This window comes from Microtus pennsylvanicus, chromosome 2 (genome assembly GCF_037038515.1).
Source record: "Microtus pennsylvanicus isolate mMicPen1 chromosome 2, mMicPen1.hap1, whole genome shotgun sequence".
In the NCBI taxonomy this organism is placed as follows: domain Eukaryota; kingdom Metazoa; phylum Chordata; class Mammalia; order Rodentia; family Cricetidae; genus Microtus; species Microtus pennsylvanicus.
Window position 1 is genome coordinate 33,721,313 of NC_134580.1, and position 19,523 is coordinate 33,740,835.

Consider the following 19,523-nt stretch of genomic DNA (forward strand, 5'->3'; position numbering starts at 1 on the left):
TTTATGCATAAAATAAGAGTAGAATAGAACACAAAATTGAATGGAATAGGTAGAGATGGGATCTGACCCAGGTCCTAAAGGATGCTGGGCCGTAAGGGTCAAAGAAGAGGCATTCTTGATGGGGGTATAAAAGGGAAAGGGTAGAGGTGCATGGGGCTGGCGATAAATATCTGGCTGGATCACTTGGGGAGGGGTAAAGTCAAAGGCGCTGCTTTGTGAGGAGCCTTGAAAGCCTGTTCCTTTCCGCAGCCTCCGCCCACTGCTTACCAAGTGCTGCACAACCAGAAAGAGGAAGTCTCCTCTGCTGAGGGTGCAGGAGGAAGCACAAGAGGCTGTGAAGGCCTGTGAGCCTCATGACCGCTATTCCCCATGAACCAATTGCAGAGGCACCCGGAAGCCTGTTACACCAACTAGGCTGGGTGGGTCCTTCTACAAAAAGGGCGGTGCCATCCAGGCTGAGACTATTTGGGGCGATTGTGTCTTCCATCTGGATGTTCCTCTTTCTCGGTGGCCATCATGTCTTTGACCTCTGCCTACCAGCATAAATTAGCAGAGAAGCTCACTATCCTGAATGACCGAGGTCAGGGGGTTCTCATCCGTATGTACAACATCAAGAAGGTAAGCGCGGGTCATTTTATTGAATCAGGGCAGGAGCCTGGAGGCCTGCAGGCCCAATAGTCAATCCTGTTTCTCCCCCACTGCTTTAAGTGGTTCTCAGCCACTCAGACAGTATAGGTCCCTCGGTCTGGGGAGACAGAGGGAGGCTTCTTTTTAAGGCTAGCCCTTTCTAGGTATGGTTTCTTCCTGTTCGAGAGCATCATCTTCCCCTAAAGACTGAGGGAGGGGTGAGGATGGGGGTGAGAGCATGTTCTGAATGACTTGGATAAGGTCTCGGATTTAGAGTTTTGGGTCTATTTATTGCTAATTCTTCTACTTTTTGAGTTTTCAAGTTGGGCTTCTGTTTTTGTGGAATGATTTCCCTAAGTGGATGTTTTTAAAGGAGGTGGGTGTCTTCTAAGATACTTTATGGCTATCCATGCTGTGTGGGTGCATGTGTGTGCCTGTGTTTAGGGCAGAAACTATGAAACTGGGCAAAACAGATGTTGAGAAGTGAGCCAGGGGCTGGGCAAGCTGTAGGAAGTAGAGATATAGGTATAGATAATTTTGAGACTCTCCTGGGAGAGAGAAGAAGGGCCTTATGGGAAGGGGCATTTGTGCCCTTGTGACACACCAGAAATACGGTTTCTATGTCCTCGTGTCATCTATAAAAGCCTCTTGGGGCGAGCCCCTCACATATTGGAGGGAACTGTGACACTGAGCTTTATATAAAGTCCAACTTTTGAGCAGGCACTTTTTTTTTGATACTTCCGGCTTCAGTGCAGGGGTGGGGAAGCAGCTTCCTCTCTAGGTTAGAACCAAGCCTCTGTTAAGACAAGATGACAAGTTGTTAGCTCTTCGGGGTGCTAGTTCGCTGTCTGGAACTTGGTTCTAACCTACGCTCATGCTCATGAATTCCCAGACAGCCGTTCCCAAGAAAGACAGTAGGAATGAATGATTCAGATAGAGGTTTGTATCTAAGTGGAAATACAGTATGGTGGTTATATTTTGTTTTTGTCTGTGCAGACCTGTTCAGATCCAAAATCTAAACCACCTTTCTTACTGGAAAAGTCCATGGAATCAAGTCTCAAGTACATCAACAAAAAATTTCCCAGCATAGATGTCCGAAACAGCACGGTGAGAACTTGGGCCCATTTTCCCCCTTTCTGTGGCATTATTCTTGCATGGCTCACATTCTCCACTTTTGGCTGCTTGCGTTCAAGTGTTGCCATCTCTTTGTTTTCCTCGGCTCATATACAGGGCTTCAGGTATTGAGGATGTGAGCTCAGATGGGAGTCTCCCATGGGCACAGCCTTGTGAGCCAGGTTCATGAGGACACTGGTGCTTACAGAGAGGCAGCTCCATTAGCCTCACAGGGTACATCTTTTACTGTAGTTCTTGATACTCAAGCATTGTTTCTTTACTGCTGGATGCTATGCATCCAGTGGCAGATCCTATACTTCTCCCTGTCTTAGCCCTAGCTTTCTTACAATCTATGCAAAGTATTTTTATAATCTGTTTTCTTTTCCTATTGATTTATATAGCAAACCTCTTCAGCCGAAAGGGAACTGGGATTCTTCTTTCAGCTAGCCTTCTGCTCTAGTCAGAATCACATGTGGCCATCAGTTGAGATGGAGAGTTTCTGTGTAGAGACTGGAGAACACGGGCAAGCTTCTGATTCCTCCCCAGCAAGTGTTGTCTTTTTAAGAATGATTGGGGAGCTGGGTGGTGCTGGCGCACACCTTTTTTTTTTTGTTGGTCCTGTCCCTTTTTTTAAATTTATTTATTAAAGATTTCTGCCTCCTCCCCACTACCGCCTCCCATTTCCCTCCTCCTCCCCCAATCAACTCCCCCTCCCTCATCAGCCCGAAGAGCAGTCAGGTTCCCTGCCCTGTGGGAAGTCCAAGGACCGCCCACCTCCATCCAGGTCTAGTAAGGTGAGCATCCAAACAGCCTAGGCTCCCCCAAAGCCAGTACGTGCAGTAGGATCAGAAACCCATTGCCATTGTTCTTGAGTTCTCAGTAGTCCTCATTGTCCACTATGTTCAGCGAGTCCGGTTTTATCCCATGCTTTTTCAAGCCCAGTCCAGCTGGCCTTGGTGAGTTCCCGATAGAACATCCCCATTGTCTCAGTGTGTGGGTGCACCCCTCGCGGTCCTGAGTTCCTTGCTCGTGCTCTCTCTCCTTCTGCTCCTGATTTGGACCTTGAGATTTCAGTCCGGTGCTCCAATGTGGGACTCTGTCTCTGTCTCCTTTCATTGGCGCACACCTTTAATCCCAGCTCTTGGGATGCAGAGGCAGGCAGATCTCTGTGAGTTCAAGGCCAGCCTGGTCTACAGAGCTAGTTCCAGGACAGCTGGGACTGTTTCACAAGAAACCCTGACTCGAAAAGCAAGACAAAATAAAAAATCAACCGTACAAAAAAAGAATGAGTAGTACTCCTAATTATAGTCACTTTTTTATTTTACATGTTTTATTTCATCTGTGTTTCTCTCAGCAACATTTAGGACCAGTACATCGTGAAAAAACTGACATAATTAAATGTTTCAACAACTACTACCAGTCGTTTGTGGATGTCATGGAGTTTCGGGTAAGTCCTTCGTACCGGTGTCGACCTGGGCCTCAGAGATTCAGCCTTCTTAGCAGTTGCTCATTTGCGTTGCTCACCTCAAGTTCTTGACAGAAAAGAGGAGCGAGGCACTGACATGTAATGATGTCTGAGTTGTACTGTTGATGAGCTGTATATGAAATACCATATTTTTATTTCCAGAGTTACAAAAGTGGATGTGCTTGGTGGCATGTGCCACCACTATCCAGCATATTCGTTTTTTAAAAAAATATTTACTTACTTATTTATTAGGTATACATTGTTGACATCAGATCTCATTACAGATGGTTGTGAGCCACCATGTGGTTGCTGGGAACTGAACTCAGGACCTTCAGAAGGGCAGGCAGTGCTCTTAACCACTGAGCCATCTCTCCAGCCCCCAGATCTTGATTTCAATTCTTCTTTGAGATATCTATAAGTGGAACTTATCATTACCATGTGCGTGAACGTGGGTGCGCATTCACTGTGCTGTGTGCATGGGGGTCAGAGGAAAACTGCGGGACTTGGCTGCTGTGTTTTCTTTTTCCTTTTCCACAGTGGTTGTACCATTTAATTGGCTACCAACAGTGCATATGGGATATATTTTATCAGCATTCTGATATTGTGATTAACAATTGTTGCTTTTTGCCTTTTGGACAGTGGGTGTCAAACCTATCACAAATCCTAGGCAAAGCTCCACCTCTCAGCTACACCCTTGTTGCTGTTGTAATTAGTCTTGCTAATTGGCAATGCTGAGTGCCTTTTATTATATTTGTTTGCTGGTTGTTTTTAAGTTTTTCAAGACAGGGTTTCTCTGTGTAGCCCTGTCTATCCAGGAACTCATCCTGTAGACCAGGCTGAACTCAAACTAGGAGATCTGTCTGCCTCTGCTTCCCAAGTGCTGGGATTAAAGATGTCTTCCACCATTGCCCAGCTTCTTTTATTGTTTTTATTGGATATTTATATATCTTCTTTGGAGACATATCTCCTTTAAGTTCTTTGTACATTTTAAATCAGTTTTGTTTAGTTTTTGCTGTTGAGTGTTAGGAGATTTCTATATAGGCCACACCTTTATTACATTAGAATTTTTCTCCGTATTTTATTATAAACATATTAAACATTTCAAATGTTAGTCTGCCATAGTGATAATGTATGTTTAAATTAGTTGTCATTCAAAAATATCCTTTATATATTCTTTAATGTTAAGAGAAAATTACAATGCAGTTTAAGATGTAATCAGTCTCTAAAATAGTATATTTACATAGATAAATAATATGCATATACAGAAGATTGGAATTTCTGAATATTAGTATTATGAGAGTTTTAAAAAAATTGGTGGTAGAAGGGCTGGAGAGATGGTTTAGTGGTTTAGAGTGCTATTGTTCTTTCAGAGGACCTGGGTTTGGTACGCTGCACTGTAACTTCAGTTCTAGGGGATCCAACATCCTCTCTGGCCTCCACAGACACCTGCAAACATATGGTGCACATAATACACTCACACACACACAAACACATAAAGTGTTGTTTTTTAATGGGGGAGGGGAGATGGCTTAGTGAGTAAAGCTCATACAAACGTGAGCACCAGAGCCCAGGGAAAGCCCACACTCAGCGTGTCTTTAATACCGACGTATTACAGCAACACCACCACCCTTATTTAGAATTAAGCCTGTCTGTAGTTTCTAATTTTTTTTTTTGGTTTTTCGAGACAGGGTTTCTCTGTGGCTTTGGAGCCTGTCCTGGAACTAGCTCTGTAGACCAGGCTGGTCTCGAACTCCCAGAGATCCGCCTGCCTCTGCCTCCCGAGTGCTGGGATTAAAGGCGTGCGCCACCACCGCCCGGCTAGTTTCTAATTTTTTATGTTGAACATGTGTTATTTTTTTCTTTCTTTCTTTTTTTCTTCTTTTTTTTCCTTTCTTTCTTTCTTTCTTTCTTTCTTTCTTTCTTTCTTTCTTTCTTTCTTTCTTTCTTTCTTTTTTTGACAAGCTCTCTGCATAGCTCTGGCTGTCCTGGAACTCTGTCTGTAGACCAGACTGGTCTCGAACTCACAGAGATCCAACTGTCTCTGCCTCCTGAATGCTGGGATTAAAGGCGATGCGCGCCTGCCTCTTGTCAATTCTTACTTATCCTGTACTTCTGGTCTCGGGCAACTGTTAATCTGCTCTCTAGAATGTGGAGTCCAGTCAGCATGTGTCCTTTGCATTTTGAGATTCATCTATATTCTTCCATGTATTAAAGATCCACTGCCTGCTTTTGCTGAGAACTATTTCATTGTGCACATACAAACAGTTTGTTTGTTTCCTGCTTTCTGGGTTGCTTCCAAATTTGAACCAGTTGTATAAATTGCTACTAAAGGCCATTTAATCTTTGTAAGGATTCAGCAACAAGGGTTTAATGTTTCTGAGCTTTTTTTAATTTTAAAAATAATTAATGTACATTATACAAATGTCTGGGATATAGTGTGATCATTTGATATGTGCACACAGTGTACTGTTGTCAGATTAGAATAATTAAGCAAATTAGAATAATTAAATAAAAAAAGCATTACTGTTTTCTTAAACACTATCATGTCTTTGTATGGAACTTTCAAATTCCTTTTTTCTTGTTCTTTAAAAAAGAATGTCAGTTTTATTTTTTAACAAATACCAAACTTTTAGCTGGGCGTGGTGGTGCATACTTTTAATCCTAGCACTCGGAAGGCAGAGGCAGGTTGATCTCTGTGAGTTCAAGGCCAGATGGCCTATAGAGTGAGTACAAGGACAGCCAGAGCTATGCCGAGAAACTATGTTTAAAAAAAAAAGCCAAACTCGGGGACCTTAAGTCAGACACGTTCTGTTCATGAGCATCAGTGCCTTGTGCCTGTGGCCGGTGGGACCAGCGGGTGTCCTGAGGAGGGTCACAGATGGCTTGTGAGGAGGAGGGTCTCTAGGGAAGTTGTTACCCCACTTCCTGTCTTGGCAGCACAAGTAAGACAAATCACCTTGTCTTACTCATTTTCTTTCTCACACTGCCCCCAGGATCACGTCTATGAACTTCTCAACACCATCGATGCCTGCCAGTGTCATTTTGATATCGTAAGTGTCTTTGTAATGTTTTTCTATTGTAGAAGAAAATTAAAGAAAAGGCCTAGTGTACACTGAGGCAAGGAAGGGTGGGACAGAATTGGACGAATGATTGTTTATTTGTTCCTTCTCTGGTCTACGATTCTTTTTTAAATTAAAATGTGTGTTTATTATTTATTGTGTATATTTAGGTGGGAGGGTGTGTGTGTGTTCACGTGCTACAACACATATGTGGAAGTCAGTCAGTTCTCTCCCTTGTAGGTCGCTGGGCTTGGCGGCAATGCTTTTCACCTACTGAGCCACTTTGATGTCCCTACTAGGTACTATGAATGTTTTTTAAAATGTGCTAAGGTTAAATGTTTTTAAATAGTAAGTTGATCTTCAGTGTGATTTAAATAACACAAAATTATACAGCAGTATTTTTACTTTCCTTCCTTTAATCCACCAATAGTACCTTATTTCCTAGTTTCTTTGTATCCTTCTTTGTTTATTTTTTTGTACTGGGCTTTAAAGCTAGGGCCCTGTGTACTCCAGGGCCCAGAACTCTGCTACTGACTTAAATTCTTCTATTTTTTTTTTTATTGAGAAAAGGAAAAAAACAAGTTTCCGCCTCCTCCCAGCCTCCCATTTCCCTCCCCCTCCTCCCACCCTTCTCCCCCTCCTCCCACCCTTCTCCCCCTCCCCTTACTCCTCTCCCCCTCCCTCTCCAGTCCAAAGAGCAGGCAGGGTTCCCTGCCCTGTGGAAAGTCCAAGGGCCTCCCCCCTCCGTCCATATCTAGGCATATCACCATAAAACCTTCATCTGGTGATGGATGGAGATAGAGACAGAGACCCACACTGGACTGAGCTCCCAAGGTCCCAATGAGGAGCAGAAGGAGGGAGAACATGAGCAAGGAAGTCAGGACCATGAGGGGTGCACCCACACACTGAGACAGTGGAGCTGATCTACTGGGAGCTCACCAAGGCCAGCTGGACTGTGACTGAAAAAGCATGGGATAAAACTGGACTCTGAACATGGCGAACAATGAGGGCTGATGAGAAGCCAAGGACAATGGCACGGGGTTTTGATCCTACTTCTTTTTTTTTTAATTTTTATTTTTTTCAAACACGGTTTCTCTGTGTAGCCTTGGCTGTCCTGCAACTCACTATGTAGCCCATACTGGCTTCGAACTCAGAGATCCTTCCGCCTCTGCCTTCCCAGTCTCTTTCTTTCTTTCTTTTTTTCTTTCTTTCTTTCTTTTTTTCTTTCTTTCTTTTTTTCTTTCTTTCTTTCTTTCTTTCTTTCCTTCCTTCCTTCCTTCCTTCCTTCCTTCCTTCCTTCCTTCCTTCCTTCCTTTCTTCTCCCTCCCTCCCTCCCTCCCTCCCTCCCTCCCTCCCTCCCTCCCTCCCTCTCTCCCTTTTTTCTTCCTTCCGCTCTTGTTTTTGTTTTTTGCAAGATGGGGATTCTCTATTTTACCATGACTGTCCTGGAACTTGATTTGCAGACCAGGCTGGCCTTGAACTTAAAGATCCACCTGTTTTTCTGCCTTCCAAGTGCTGGTTTTAAGGGTGTGTGTCACCATGCCTGGCTAAGGTTTATTTTGTGAGAGTCTCACTAATTTGTCTAAGCTGGCCTTAAATTTGTAATTCTCCTGCCTCAGTCTCCTGAGCAGCTGTGGTTATGGGCTAGTGATGTTCCAGGTTCCTCAGGATCTTGAACTCATATTTAGCTCCTAACTTTTGTTTCAATTTTCTTCTAAAAATATCTACTATTGGTTCCTACTTCTAATAGACATTGAGTCTGTTTAGTGCTGTAGGGAATGGTCGGAGAAGCAGGGGTGGTCCAGGTAAATTGGCCATATTGATTTTTAGATTCCTTGTATTTTCCTTGTAGAATCTCAATTTTGACTTCACTCGGAGCTACCTGGACTTGATTGTGACTTACACTTCAGTCATCTTACTCCTGTCCCGAATCGAGGACCGCCGGCTACTCATCGGCATGTACAACTGTGCCCATGAGATGCTGCATGGGCACAGGTGAGTTAGGGGAGGTAAAGAAACTCACATGTATTGGGCCATGGTGGCCACCCCTTCATTCCCATCAGGGAGGCAGAGGCAGGCAGATCTCTGAGTTGGAAGCCAGCCTGGGCTACAGAGTGAGTTCCAGGACAGAGAGGGCTATCTCAAAAAACAAAAACAAAAACAAGAAACAAAACAAAATGAAAAACCAACTAACCAACCAACCAAACAAGCAAAATGAACCTCATATGGTGCTGTAAGAAGTGGGTGGTCACAACCCCAGAGAACCTGGGCCACAGAGAGGACCCTAAGAGAGACATACATGGATCTAATCTACAGGGGAAGGAGAAAAGACAAGATCTCCTGAGTAAATTGGGAGCATGGGGATCATGGGAGACAGTAGAAGGGGAGGGGGAAGAAAGGAAGGGGAGTGAAGAAAAATATATAGCTCAATAAAAACAATAAAAAACGTAATTGGTGTTATATGGTAGCACAAGACAGTCAAATGCAGCCTTCTTATTTTGGGAACTGCTAAGCAAGTGCCCTTCCAATGTGCTCAGCACCCAGTGATTACTATGTGAGGTCATGCATGTGTCAATTAGCTTTATTGAGCCATTCCACAGTGTATACATACTGTAAAACATGGCACACATGATAAATATGTGTAATTCTGTCAATTTAAAAAATAAAATTGTATTAAAAGAAAAAATAACAATTGAAATAAAAAGTAATTGCAATAAAAAAGTGAACGTAGACAAGGTATTCGTTATCATGATTTCTCATATGAAAACCTATAATCCATGTTGTATCCCATGCAAAATAAGACAGCCTTTCACATGTAGTTAACTACCGAATGCCAGAGGATTATCCACTCTGCATTATCTCTGATCTACTTATATTCCTGGACTGGCCTTTGCTTTTCAGTTATTATAAAAGGCAAAGACAATTGCTTTTAGTATTGGTAGGACAAATAACAGTAAGGTTAAGCCATTCGAGGTAAGAAATGCAAGATAATTCCTATTAAGGATAATTGTAAACCAAATAGAAATGGATGTTGGATTATCTGTAATTCTGTCCTCCATCCCATGTCTGTATGTGTGTCTTGACACAAGCTTTAGCCAATGGATAAGCTTTGGATGCTTAGCTCCCCTTTGGGATTTTCAAAGAATGGATCCAGGCATATTTGATACAGACTAGCAAATGCAGAATTGTAGAGTAGCTATTATGAGTCTAGCTCTGTCTGCCCACAAGGGAGAAACTTTCATGGATCCGTCTAAAACCATGTTGTCCATTCATTCTTCCTTCCTTCCTTCCTTCCTTCCTTCCTTCCTTCCTTCCTTCCTTCCTTTCAGTTTTTCTTTTTCCAAGACAGGGTTTTCTCTGTGCATTCCTGGCTGTTCTAGAATTTACTCTGTAGCCCAAGCTGGCCTCCTGAGTTCTGGGATTAAAGCATGTGTCACCACTGCCCACTGGTATGCCTATAGTGGGGCATCAGTATGTGTAATTCCCAAGTTAGCATTTCTGTCGTTGGAAGGGCAGGGAATGCCTTCTTTGCACACATATACACTATCCTCTACATATTTATGGAAAAGCCCATAACTCTTCTCTCTTCTGCTTCTTCCAGTGACCCCAGTTTTGCTCGCCTGGGCCAGATGGTATTAGAGTATGACCATCCTCTGAAGAAGCTGACTGAAGAATTTGGACCTCACACAAAGGTGAGCTCCCCCAGAGAGAGGAGAATCATGCAGGCAGAAGCATTCTTTCCATCTTTTACATTAAGGGTTTATTTTTTTCCTCACAGGCTGTGAGTGGAGCCCTTCTCTCTCTATACTTCCTTTTTGTTCGGAGGAATCAGGGTGCTGAGCAGTGGCGCAGTGCCCAACTTCTAAGCCTCATCAGTAGCCCCCCAGCCATGATCAACCCTGCCAATTCAGACACAGTGAGTTCCCCTTTTCCTTTCTCTGCTAAGGTCCTCTATCGGGAAGGTGCGCCCCAGGGCTGTTTCAGCATTCGTCTGGGCTCTGTTCTAGGTTGGTCCCTTTCTAAGCTAGAAAGTCATGACTGATGCTGTGCTTCTGATTGAGCCAGGGTTTGTATGTACATGAATTAACAAATGGGCGAAACCGAGCCAGTGTGGTGTGGTGGCACAAATACTTATGACCCTGGCTCTCGGGAGACTGAGGCACGAGGACTGTTACATGGCTATAGCCAGCTCTGCTACGTAGCAAGTACCCAGCCAGCCAAGGCTCTAGCAGGGTTTTTGACTCAAAACCCAAACAAAAAAGAAATGGAGTAGTTAGGCATAAGAAGGAATTTGCATCAGGAGTGAATTGATTAATAAATGTTGTTATTCATCTGTGATAGGCCTGACACCTTCCCTCAAAGAATTTATAGTCCTGAAAGATATGGTATATTCTGTAATCTCAGCACTTGGCAGGCAGAAGTGGAAGAATTGTCACAAGTTTGATGCCAGCCAGGACTATATAGTAAGAACTTGTCTCAAAAGACCGAAAACAATAAAGCATGTGGGGGTGAGGTGTGTAGAGAGGATTGCTATGCAGATGTGAGGACCTGAGTTCAGATTCTTAGCAACCGTATGAGAACTGGACACGTGTGTAATCTCAGCACTGGGCAGTGGAGACAGGTCCCACTGGAGCTTCTCGTCAGCTAAGTCAGTCAGCCGTGAGTTCTGTATTCAGTGAGAGACTCTGTCTCAGAGATATAGAGAGTGATATTGCACAAATTTATAGCTGAGGCTGAGAGGTCACGGGTGAGTCCCGTGTGATCAGTGTGCACAGTGGAAGAAGAGGGAGATTCTGAAGATATCTCAGTGTTGGTGAGATGTCATGTCCTTCCACCATGTTATTTGTTCTTCCTTCCAGCCCAACATTGTTCTTTGCCTCTACTATGTCCTCTGTCTCTCTGTTCCCTTCCAGGGCCTGCTTTCCTTCATGGCAGCTTCCCTAGCTGTTGTCTATCAAAGCACCTTAATCCACTCTTGTAAAAGAAACGTTTTTGCTTGTTTTTAGTGCTGGGGATTTCACCGTGGGCCTTGTGTATGCTAGGCATGAGTTCCCCCAGACTTTTATTTTAAAACGTCTTAAATTACATTTTTATTTACTTCGTGACGTGTGGGTGGAGCACAAGTACAGAGGTCACAGGACAACTTTTGGGGATCAGTTCTGTCTGTCTGCTTGTGGGTTCTGTACATTAAACTCAGGTTGTCTGGTTGGCAGCAGTCTCCTTTGACTGTTGAGCCATTTTGCTGGCTCTGTCCTTAATTTCTATATTCTAAACAGCTACTTGGTTCTCTCTGCCTGCTTCTCGTAGATGGCCTGTGAGTATCTGTCCGCGGAAGTGATGGAGCGATGGATCGTAAGTAAGTTGTGGGAGCATCTGGGAAAGGGCATGCAGCACTCCTAGGAGCGCACTAAAAGCCTTCCTTTGTTTCCAATCCACTTGCAGTTGGGTTTCTTCTTTGTCATGGGTGCCTCAACTCCAACAGCCAGTGCCAACAGCTGTGGAAGCTGTGTCTTCAGGGCTCCCTGTACATCACCCTCATCCGGGAAGATGTGCTGCAAATCCACAAGGTCACTGAGGACCTCTTCAGTAGTTTGAAAGGGTGAGTGACTTACAAACCAGTCTTCTAAGAGTTATGGCCTCATCAACATTTCTTTTCCCAAAGTATGAGTGGTAAGGAGTAATTTTAACTTTGAAATATTTATCAAATATCTTCTCTTTGTTGGTGTTTCTTGGGATATTAGAGATAGATAGATTACTAAGATATGTGAAACTAGACTGTCTGGTTTGGATTCAAGAGCCACTTTCTGGCCGTGTGATCCTGGGAAGGTTACTTAGTGTCACCATGCTTGTCTCGATTTACTCATCTGTAAAATGTAAATAAAGCACTACCTCCCATCTGGTTATGGTCAGGGAGCTGGGAGCAGGAGGACCAAGAGTCTGAGGTCAGCCCTGGTTTGTTCCACAGTGATTTTCAGGCCAGTCTGGACTATACAAGACCCTATCTCAAAATCAAAACAAAATCAAGTAGGCACAAACAAAACACCAGACCATAACAAAATGATGTCAAATCTGTGACCTCATAGTGTTCTGAAGAGTCCCAGTATGTGAAGCATATGGAAAAAGATCTGGTATATTGTGTTATACACTTGATTTTTTTTTCTAATGTTTTAAACTGAGTTTGGTGGCACATACCAGTAACCCCAGCACTCAGCATCTGTGGCAGGAAGATCAACAGGTGTTACACAGAGACCGTATTAGAATAAAAAGTAGCAGCTGCTGAATTACTCCGAAAAGCTTAGCTTTTTCTTTTCTGTTTTTAATGTGCTTTCCCTAACATGAGCGTCCCTACTCTTTCCCTGAAGTTTAGTCTCACTCCTTTTGCCATGAGGTTGCTTGTTTACTGTGTGTCTGACTTCTAACTCAAATGGCCTGGCACTTTCTGTTCCTCATACGGCTTTCCTCCCTGTAGCTGCTGAGATTTAGAGCTTGTCTGACTTGTTCCCCCTCCTGCTTCTTCTTTTGCCTTCTCCTCTCTCTAAAACCCTAATAAAGTTGTCCTTTACCTTAAAAAATAAAATTTTGCAAATTGTTGGAAAATAGGCACACTTGTGATACAGTAGGGTAGGGGTTGTGATACGTAAGCACAAAGTATTGTGTAAGCAGGAAGGGCGTTAAGGGCATTTGCACTGGCTTTGTGGGATCTAAAGAAAACAGCAGACAGGCAGACGTGAGTTAAACAATTTCAGCAAAGAAACTCAGCCTCCCTGCCCCCCTTTTTTCTCTCTCTCCATGTCGCCCTCTCTCTCTTTTTGAAGACAGGGTTTCCCTATGTAGCTCTGGATGTCCTGGAACTTACTGTGTAGATCAGGCTAGCCTCAAACTTACAGAGATCTTCCTGTTTCCTGAATGCTGAGATTAAAAGGTGTTCACCTCTATACCTAGCTTGACGCTTACAGCCTTTGAGGCAAGTGAACAATGTGCGCAGAGGTTCAAGTTGCTCAGCTGGGACAGCGTGGGTTACGAAGGTGGGGCTGTGAGCCAGTTTCGGAGCAGTGAACGGGAATATCATAAGCTCTGCCCTAGAGTTTGAGTCAGGGCTCCAAAGGATCCTGAGCCACTGAATGAATTCAAATGAAGTAGTTGAAAGGATCAGATTTGCATCTTAGAGGAGATTTTGGCTCCAGGGGGAAAGACAGTGCTAGAGACAGGGATTAATTTAGTAAATGAGGAGAAATTGAGGAAGTCAGACTCTCTGGAATAAGCATCTGATATTCCTTAGGGTAGAGGCATGAGAGCTACAGAAAGTGTGGGGAAAGACTGTGATTCAACTTTTAGACTTTTAGTTTATTTTTATTTTATGTGTATTAATGTTTTGCATGAAAATGTGACGGTGTACCAAGTGTGTACAGTGCTCTTGGAGGCCAGAAGAGTGTCTGGTCCTCTGGATAGGAGTTGGAGGTGGTTGTGAGCCTGTATGTGGGGGGTGGGGCCCCCAAAAGTGCTCTTAACTACTGAGCCACTGCTCTAGCCCTGTGGATTCAGTTTTGAACAGACTGAATTGGAAATGTCTGTAGGACATACAGGTTATGTATGTTGGGCCTCTTGCTGTGTGATTTAGTAACTAATCATGCTATCTGGACTAGATGACAACTGGTGACGTCATAATCAAAGCCCTGAGAATGAATAGGTCTGATTGTTTAAGAAAAAGATTGGGGACAGAACTTTTGAGAACATTGATATTTAAGCGTCAGAGGCAGGAAAATCAAGCCACTGGAAGAAAGTGTGCAAGGAGGAAGGACTGGCATCATGTGCTAGACGGTGTGATGAGAACAAAGATGAGGGCTGGAAAACTCACTGAGCTTGGCCACAGAGGCCATCTTTGTGTCCTGTGAGCAGCATCAGTTGAGTGGTGAGACTGAAGGTTGGTTTCAGTAGATTTAGGAGGAAGTGGAAGATAAGGAATGAACTCGGTGTCACTGTGAAGGGAGAATGAGTTACAAGAGAAGGAAGGTATAGGATTAAGGGAAGGATCCGGTTCCTACATTTATTTCTGTTGGCAAATACTGCACCTGGAAAAGTAAAATAATGAAGCCTTACCCCCCCCAGAATGGTCTGATGTGTGTGCTACGTGTGTGTGTTTGTATGCGTGTGTACATATACAAAAGTATGCATGCGTTTTCAACCTTATGTAAGAAGTTTTGGGAAAGCTTTGGCTCTACATTCAACTTTATATCTACAGATTTATTTATTTAATTATTACTATATTTTAGATATCTTTGAACATCAGTTTATAGAGACTCTCTTTTATCGTTTGTGTGAGAGAGGTCTGACTTTATAACTCAGGCTAGCGTCAGACTTGTTGCAATCTTCCTGCCTCAGCCTCTGAATACTAAGATTCAGGAATGAGCCGTGGCACCTGGCTGAGACTTATTCTTTTTAATAGTTGAGGGCTGGAGAGATGGCTCAGTGGTTAAGAACACTGGCTGCTCTTCCAGAGGACCTGGCACCCGTATGGTAGTTACAACCATCTGTAACTCCAGTTCCATGGTATCTGACATTTCTGGTCTCCTTGGGCTCCATGCACACATGTGGTGCACAGACATACATGCAGGCAAAACATCCATACACATAAAAATAAATTTAAAAATTTTGAACAAAATTCTATCATGTATTTATTTACCCAGTCTTTCTCTGTCTTACACACACACACACACACACACACACACACACACACACACACACACACACCGAGTTTTTTGAGACATGGTTTCACTGTTTAACTCTGGCTGGCCTGAAATTCCCAAGTATACCAGGTTGGTCTTGAACTCACAAAGCTCTGCCTGCCTTTGCCTCCTGAGTACTGGCATTAAAGGTGTGTGCCTTATAGGGCTTAAATTTCCTATTGTGTGTGTGAATATGGGGTGGATGTGGTGTGGGGGAGGAGCTTTCACAGTGGAGGTCAGAAGACAATTTCGTGGTGTCTGCTCTCTCCTTCCACCTTTACCTGATCAGTTCCAGGGACCTATCAGAGGTCACCAAGCAGGTGACGAGCAGGCTTGAGCAGTTCCCTAATTTCCTGTTGATGAACATTGAACTGTTTTCATTTAAAGAGATCATTTTAAACAAATGCTTTTTGTTTGAATGTATGTTTGTTTTTTGAGATGAGGTCTCTCTATGTTTCCTGGATATCCTGGAACTCTCTCTATGTAGACCAGGCTGGCCTCGAACACAGGGAGATCCCCTGCCTCTGACTCCCAAGTTAAACAAATGGTTTAGAGACTATCCATTGACATATTTTTGTGAACATATTCAAATGTTTCTGTAGGGTAAGTTCTCAGATGTGGAAGGCAACACACTTCAAATTTTATTTCTTTTCCCCATTCCCAAGCTAGGGAACAAACCCAGGGTTTTGCTCATGCTGGGCAAGCATTGTACCTCTGAGCTATATCCCCAGTCTATTTCTCTTTTAATCTTTTTTTTTTTGAGACAGGGTTTCTTTGTGTATGAAACCTGTCCTGGAACTAGCTCTTGTAGACCAGGGTGACCTCGAACTCACAGAGATCCGCCTGCCTCTGCCTCCTGAGTGCCCTGTACTGGATGGAGGTTGAAGTAATTATCCATTAGCAGTGCTGTAGAGTTGAATCCTGATTTAATTAAGATAGTTTTCAATTTCAAATGCCTTTAATTCTAATGCTGTTCAGTATAGGAGAGGCGTGGAGAAGGGAAGCGAGAGGTTCTAGAATCTCCCTGTCGCTGCCAGTAGCTGCCAGAGAATGAGGAAGACAGTGGAGAGCCGAGGCCACTTACTGTGGGATTCTGGGTGCAGGTCTCTAATAGGAAAAAGATATGGTCAAGTATTACAGATGAACCACAACAATAAAAAAGATTATTGAATTTGGTGATTCAAAAGTTCACATTGACCTCAGAGGAACGGATTGTTCAGTGTTAAAGGCCTTGCGAGAAGGGAAGGGTCAGTGAGAGGTGAAGGAGAGGAGTCCTGGAGGAGCTGGTGGGTGGGGAAGGGTGAAGTACAGGTTCAAGTGAGGGTTTCCAGAATCAGAGGCTTTGAACTTGTGTCACAGAGGAGAAATAGGCCACAAGAGAGGGAGATAAGGAGTCACAGAGAAGTGGGTGACCCGGAGCAGGCAGGAGTGAGAGCCGTGGTGATGGTTTTTACTACAAATGATATTTATGACTCCCTTCCTCATCCCAGTCAAAGTTGGAAGAGTGGTTGACTGGAAGGTAGCCAGCCGGGGCCCAGTGTGAGAAGTCATTTCCCTCCTGCAGCGGTGCGCTGTCTTCTTTCCTTTGCTTTTTGTCTCTTTCTTCCTCCTCTCCCTTCTTCTCCTAGCTCCTGTACCCTCCCTTCATTCTCTTTTGACAGATTCTCTGTACACATCCCTGGCTGGCCTTAAACTCATGAATTTCCTGCTCTGCCTCCTGAGTGTTGGGATGACAAGCATGCATTATCACAGCCTGGCTTCGCTCCTATAGTAATTGTCTTTGCAGAATGAAGCATAGAGCAGGATGGGCTCCGAGCTGAGAGTCTTGTTTGTATAGGGTGAGAAGAGTGGGTGACAATGCTGCTCGTTAGGGTGCCCGTACTTACCAGTGGTGGCGTGACGCCCTGCTGTGCTTGATTTGTCGATCTCCAGGTACGGTAAGCGGGTGGCAGACATCAAGGAGAGCAAGGAGCATGCCATTGCAAACAGGTACAGTTGGGGTTCGGGGTAAGTGCTCGGAGGGGCTGGGATAGGAGTCTCCCAGACTTCTGTTTTCACTGTGGCACCCTGAGATCTCTCCCGACTTGTGGTCTCACCCCCACGGACTTCCTGTGGCCCCCACAGATGCTTGTATTTTCTCTCCAAGTTTGAGTTTAGCACTGAACCTCCTCAGCTGCAGCTCTCTTCTGCACTGCTTCTGGGCAGCTTGTGCGGGAGAGAAAGACAATATTTCCTACTTTCCACTTTCCTCCCTCAGTGGCCAGTTTCACTGTCAGCGTCGGCAGTTTCTTCGGGTAGCCGTGAAGGAGTTGGAGACTGTGTTAAATGATGAACCAGGCCTGCTGGGTCCTAAGGCAAGAGAATTGTTCGGGGAGGGATAGTGACCAATGATGTGTGGGTGATAACTTAGCATTCATGGAACTGCATTTCCAAGTCCCCCCCTCCCCCCGTGTAAATGTGCATGTTAGCACACATGCATGTGGAAGTCAGAGGACACCCTCAGGTGCTGTTCTTCAGACGCTGTCCACCGAGTCATTCACTGGCCTGAGACTCATGCATTAGGCAAGGCTGACTGAGCAGTGAGTTCAGGGATCTGGAAGTCTCCTGAGCATTGGGATGATGAGTGCATGTCACCATGCATGGCTTTTTTTTTTAATTGAGTATAATTGAGCTCTACATTTTTCTCTGCTCCCTTCCCTGCCTCTCCCCTCCCTTTCAACCCTCTCCCAAGGTCCCCATGCTCCCGATTTACTCAGGAGATCTTGTCTTTTTATACTTCCAGCATGACTGAACTCTGATCCTCATGCTTTTGTGACAAGTACTTTACCAATGGAGCTGTCTCTCCTGCCCCCTTTCTGAGTCTCTTGTGCTTGTGACTCTCAAAGTCTCAGTGTTTCGTGTCCTCCTTGGCACCATCATAGAATGCCGCCTAACAGCTATTGGTGTGCTTGGCCTGGCTTCCGTTTGAGTGTAAATTAATTGACGACAGAGCTTGCTTTCTGTTTTAAGTCATCTCAATACCCATTAAATATTTCTAAAATTTAATTTTGTGGGGAGGGAGGAGTACTGACTGTGAACCAGGGCCAACATATGTATGTCTGATTCTGTGTCACATGGCTCAGCTCTCTGTGCCTGTGTGCTTGTTTCTAAATGTTATTGGTATGGCTCCGTAATCATATTCACATACAGATAATTTCAGTCGTTTTCTCTGTGCTTAAAATTTACTGTTTTCTGTTCTGGGGATTGGACCCAGAGCCTCGTACCAGACAGGTAAGCACTCTATCAACTGAACGATAGCCCTAACACTAAAATCCATTTTTTTAAGTAGAAACTTCCAGTAGGCTTTGTTCTCTCTTAGGCCCTTTTTGCTTTCATGGCCCTGTCTTTCATTCGTGATGAGGTTACTTGGCTGGTTCGTCATACAGAAAATGTTACCAAGACTAAGACCCCTGAAGACTATGCTGACTCGTTAGTATTTGCCCAAGAACCTTGTCCTTAGACTGGGAGAGGGGAGTAAGGGGACATTTCGATCCCTGCCTTGTATGAGCGCATGTCTCCTCCACTCATGGTCTTGTCCATGTCTGTGTCTGCCCTTGTCACATCTCCACAGGTCCATTGCAGAGCTCCTCTTCCTGCTGGAGGAGGTCAGGGCTCTGGTCCGACGGCACATCAAAGTGATTCAGCAGTACCACATCCAGTACCTGGCCAGGTTTGACGTCCTTGTGCTCAGTGACATCATTCAGGTGTGTTCCCCTGATGACACTTTGGAGACTCAAGCATGACACCTTGTAGTTTTTCCTTCTGGAGCCACTCTGGCTGAATGACTGTAGTCTGGATGTTAAAAAAACTGGTGTACACTAAAGATGAATAATTTCAGCAGGTTTGTTCCCCCTAAGCAAGAGGAGAGAAAACATAATGAGAAATGGGAGTCTGTATGGTAGGGACGCTGGGCAGTGCTCTGTGTTCCTCTTCTGTTTGGGGCAGCCAACAGTTCCTCTGTCTTCATACACTGATTGAGCCTGTGGTTGCACTTGTGAACTGTGGTGAACTTGTGAGCACTGACAGTATTCTTACTCTTTTAGAATCTGTCTGTGTGTCCAGAGGAGGAGTCCGTCATCATGTCCTCGTTCGTTAGCACCCTGTCCACTCTGAGTCTCAAGCAAGGTAACTGGGAGGAGGTGGACTTGTCAGGGCACTTAGGAGGGCAAATAGAGTTGGTCAGCCAGAGCATTGGGTAAGAAAACTCAGAAGAGGCCTGCCATTCTGTGCAGTCAGGTGCCAGGTGCTATTTGATTATTTCCTTTTACATTTGCTTCTGTTTCTACAGTTGATAATGAAGAGAAATTTGACTTTTCTGGATTGAGGCTGGATTGGTTCCGCCTACAGGTAAGGCTCTTGTCCTGTAGTGGCCCCTATCCTCAGGTTCCTGTCTTCCACAAGTCTCCTCATTTTTAATTTGTTAAGCTCTGCTTCAGACACTGAGTGATCCTGGGAAACCACTGACTAGACAGGACACAACACCCAGATCAGGTTACA

General features: G+C 44.4%; 1 protein-coding gene across 2 annotated transcripts in view; it reads left to right on the top strand.

Moving 5' to 3' along the window:
• The first annotated feature begins 444 nt into the window (after positions 1-444).
• Positions 445-19,523, top strand: part of Nckap1l (NCK associated protein 1 like) — a 41,997-nt gene continuing 22,918 nt past the window's right edge. Inside the window, exons 1-15 of one of the 2 annotated variants that reach the window (XM_075960868.1) lie at positions 445-618; positions 1,624-1,734; positions 3,095-3,187; positions 6,199-6,255; positions 8,117-8,259; positions 9,866-9,956; positions 10,043-10,180; positions 11,572-11,620; positions 11,707-11,863; positions 16,920-16,976; positions 17,245-17,341; positions 18,346-18,455; positions 18,598-18,730; positions 19,070-19,151; positions 19,315-19,373. In XM_075960868.1, the coding sequence (XP_075816983.1) occupies positions 517-618; positions 1,624-1,734; positions 3,095-3,187; positions 6,199-6,255; positions 8,117-8,259; positions 9,866-9,956; positions 10,043-10,180; positions 11,572-11,620; positions 11,707-11,863; positions 16,920-16,976; positions 17,245-17,341; positions 18,346-18,455; positions 18,598-18,730; positions 19,070-19,151; positions 19,315-19,373 (1,479 nt within the window). In that variant the 5' untranslated portion in view covers positions 445-516. The remainder of the gene's footprint in view (positions 619-1,623; positions 1,735-3,094; positions 3,188-6,198; positions 6,256-8,116; positions 8,260-9,865; positions 9,957-10,042; positions 10,181-11,571; positions 11,621-11,706; positions 11,864-16,919; positions 16,977-17,244; positions 17,342-18,345; positions 18,456-18,597; positions 18,731-19,069; positions 19,152-19,314; positions 19,374-19,523) is intronic. The other variant, XM_075960867.1, reaches the window with a different exon arrangement.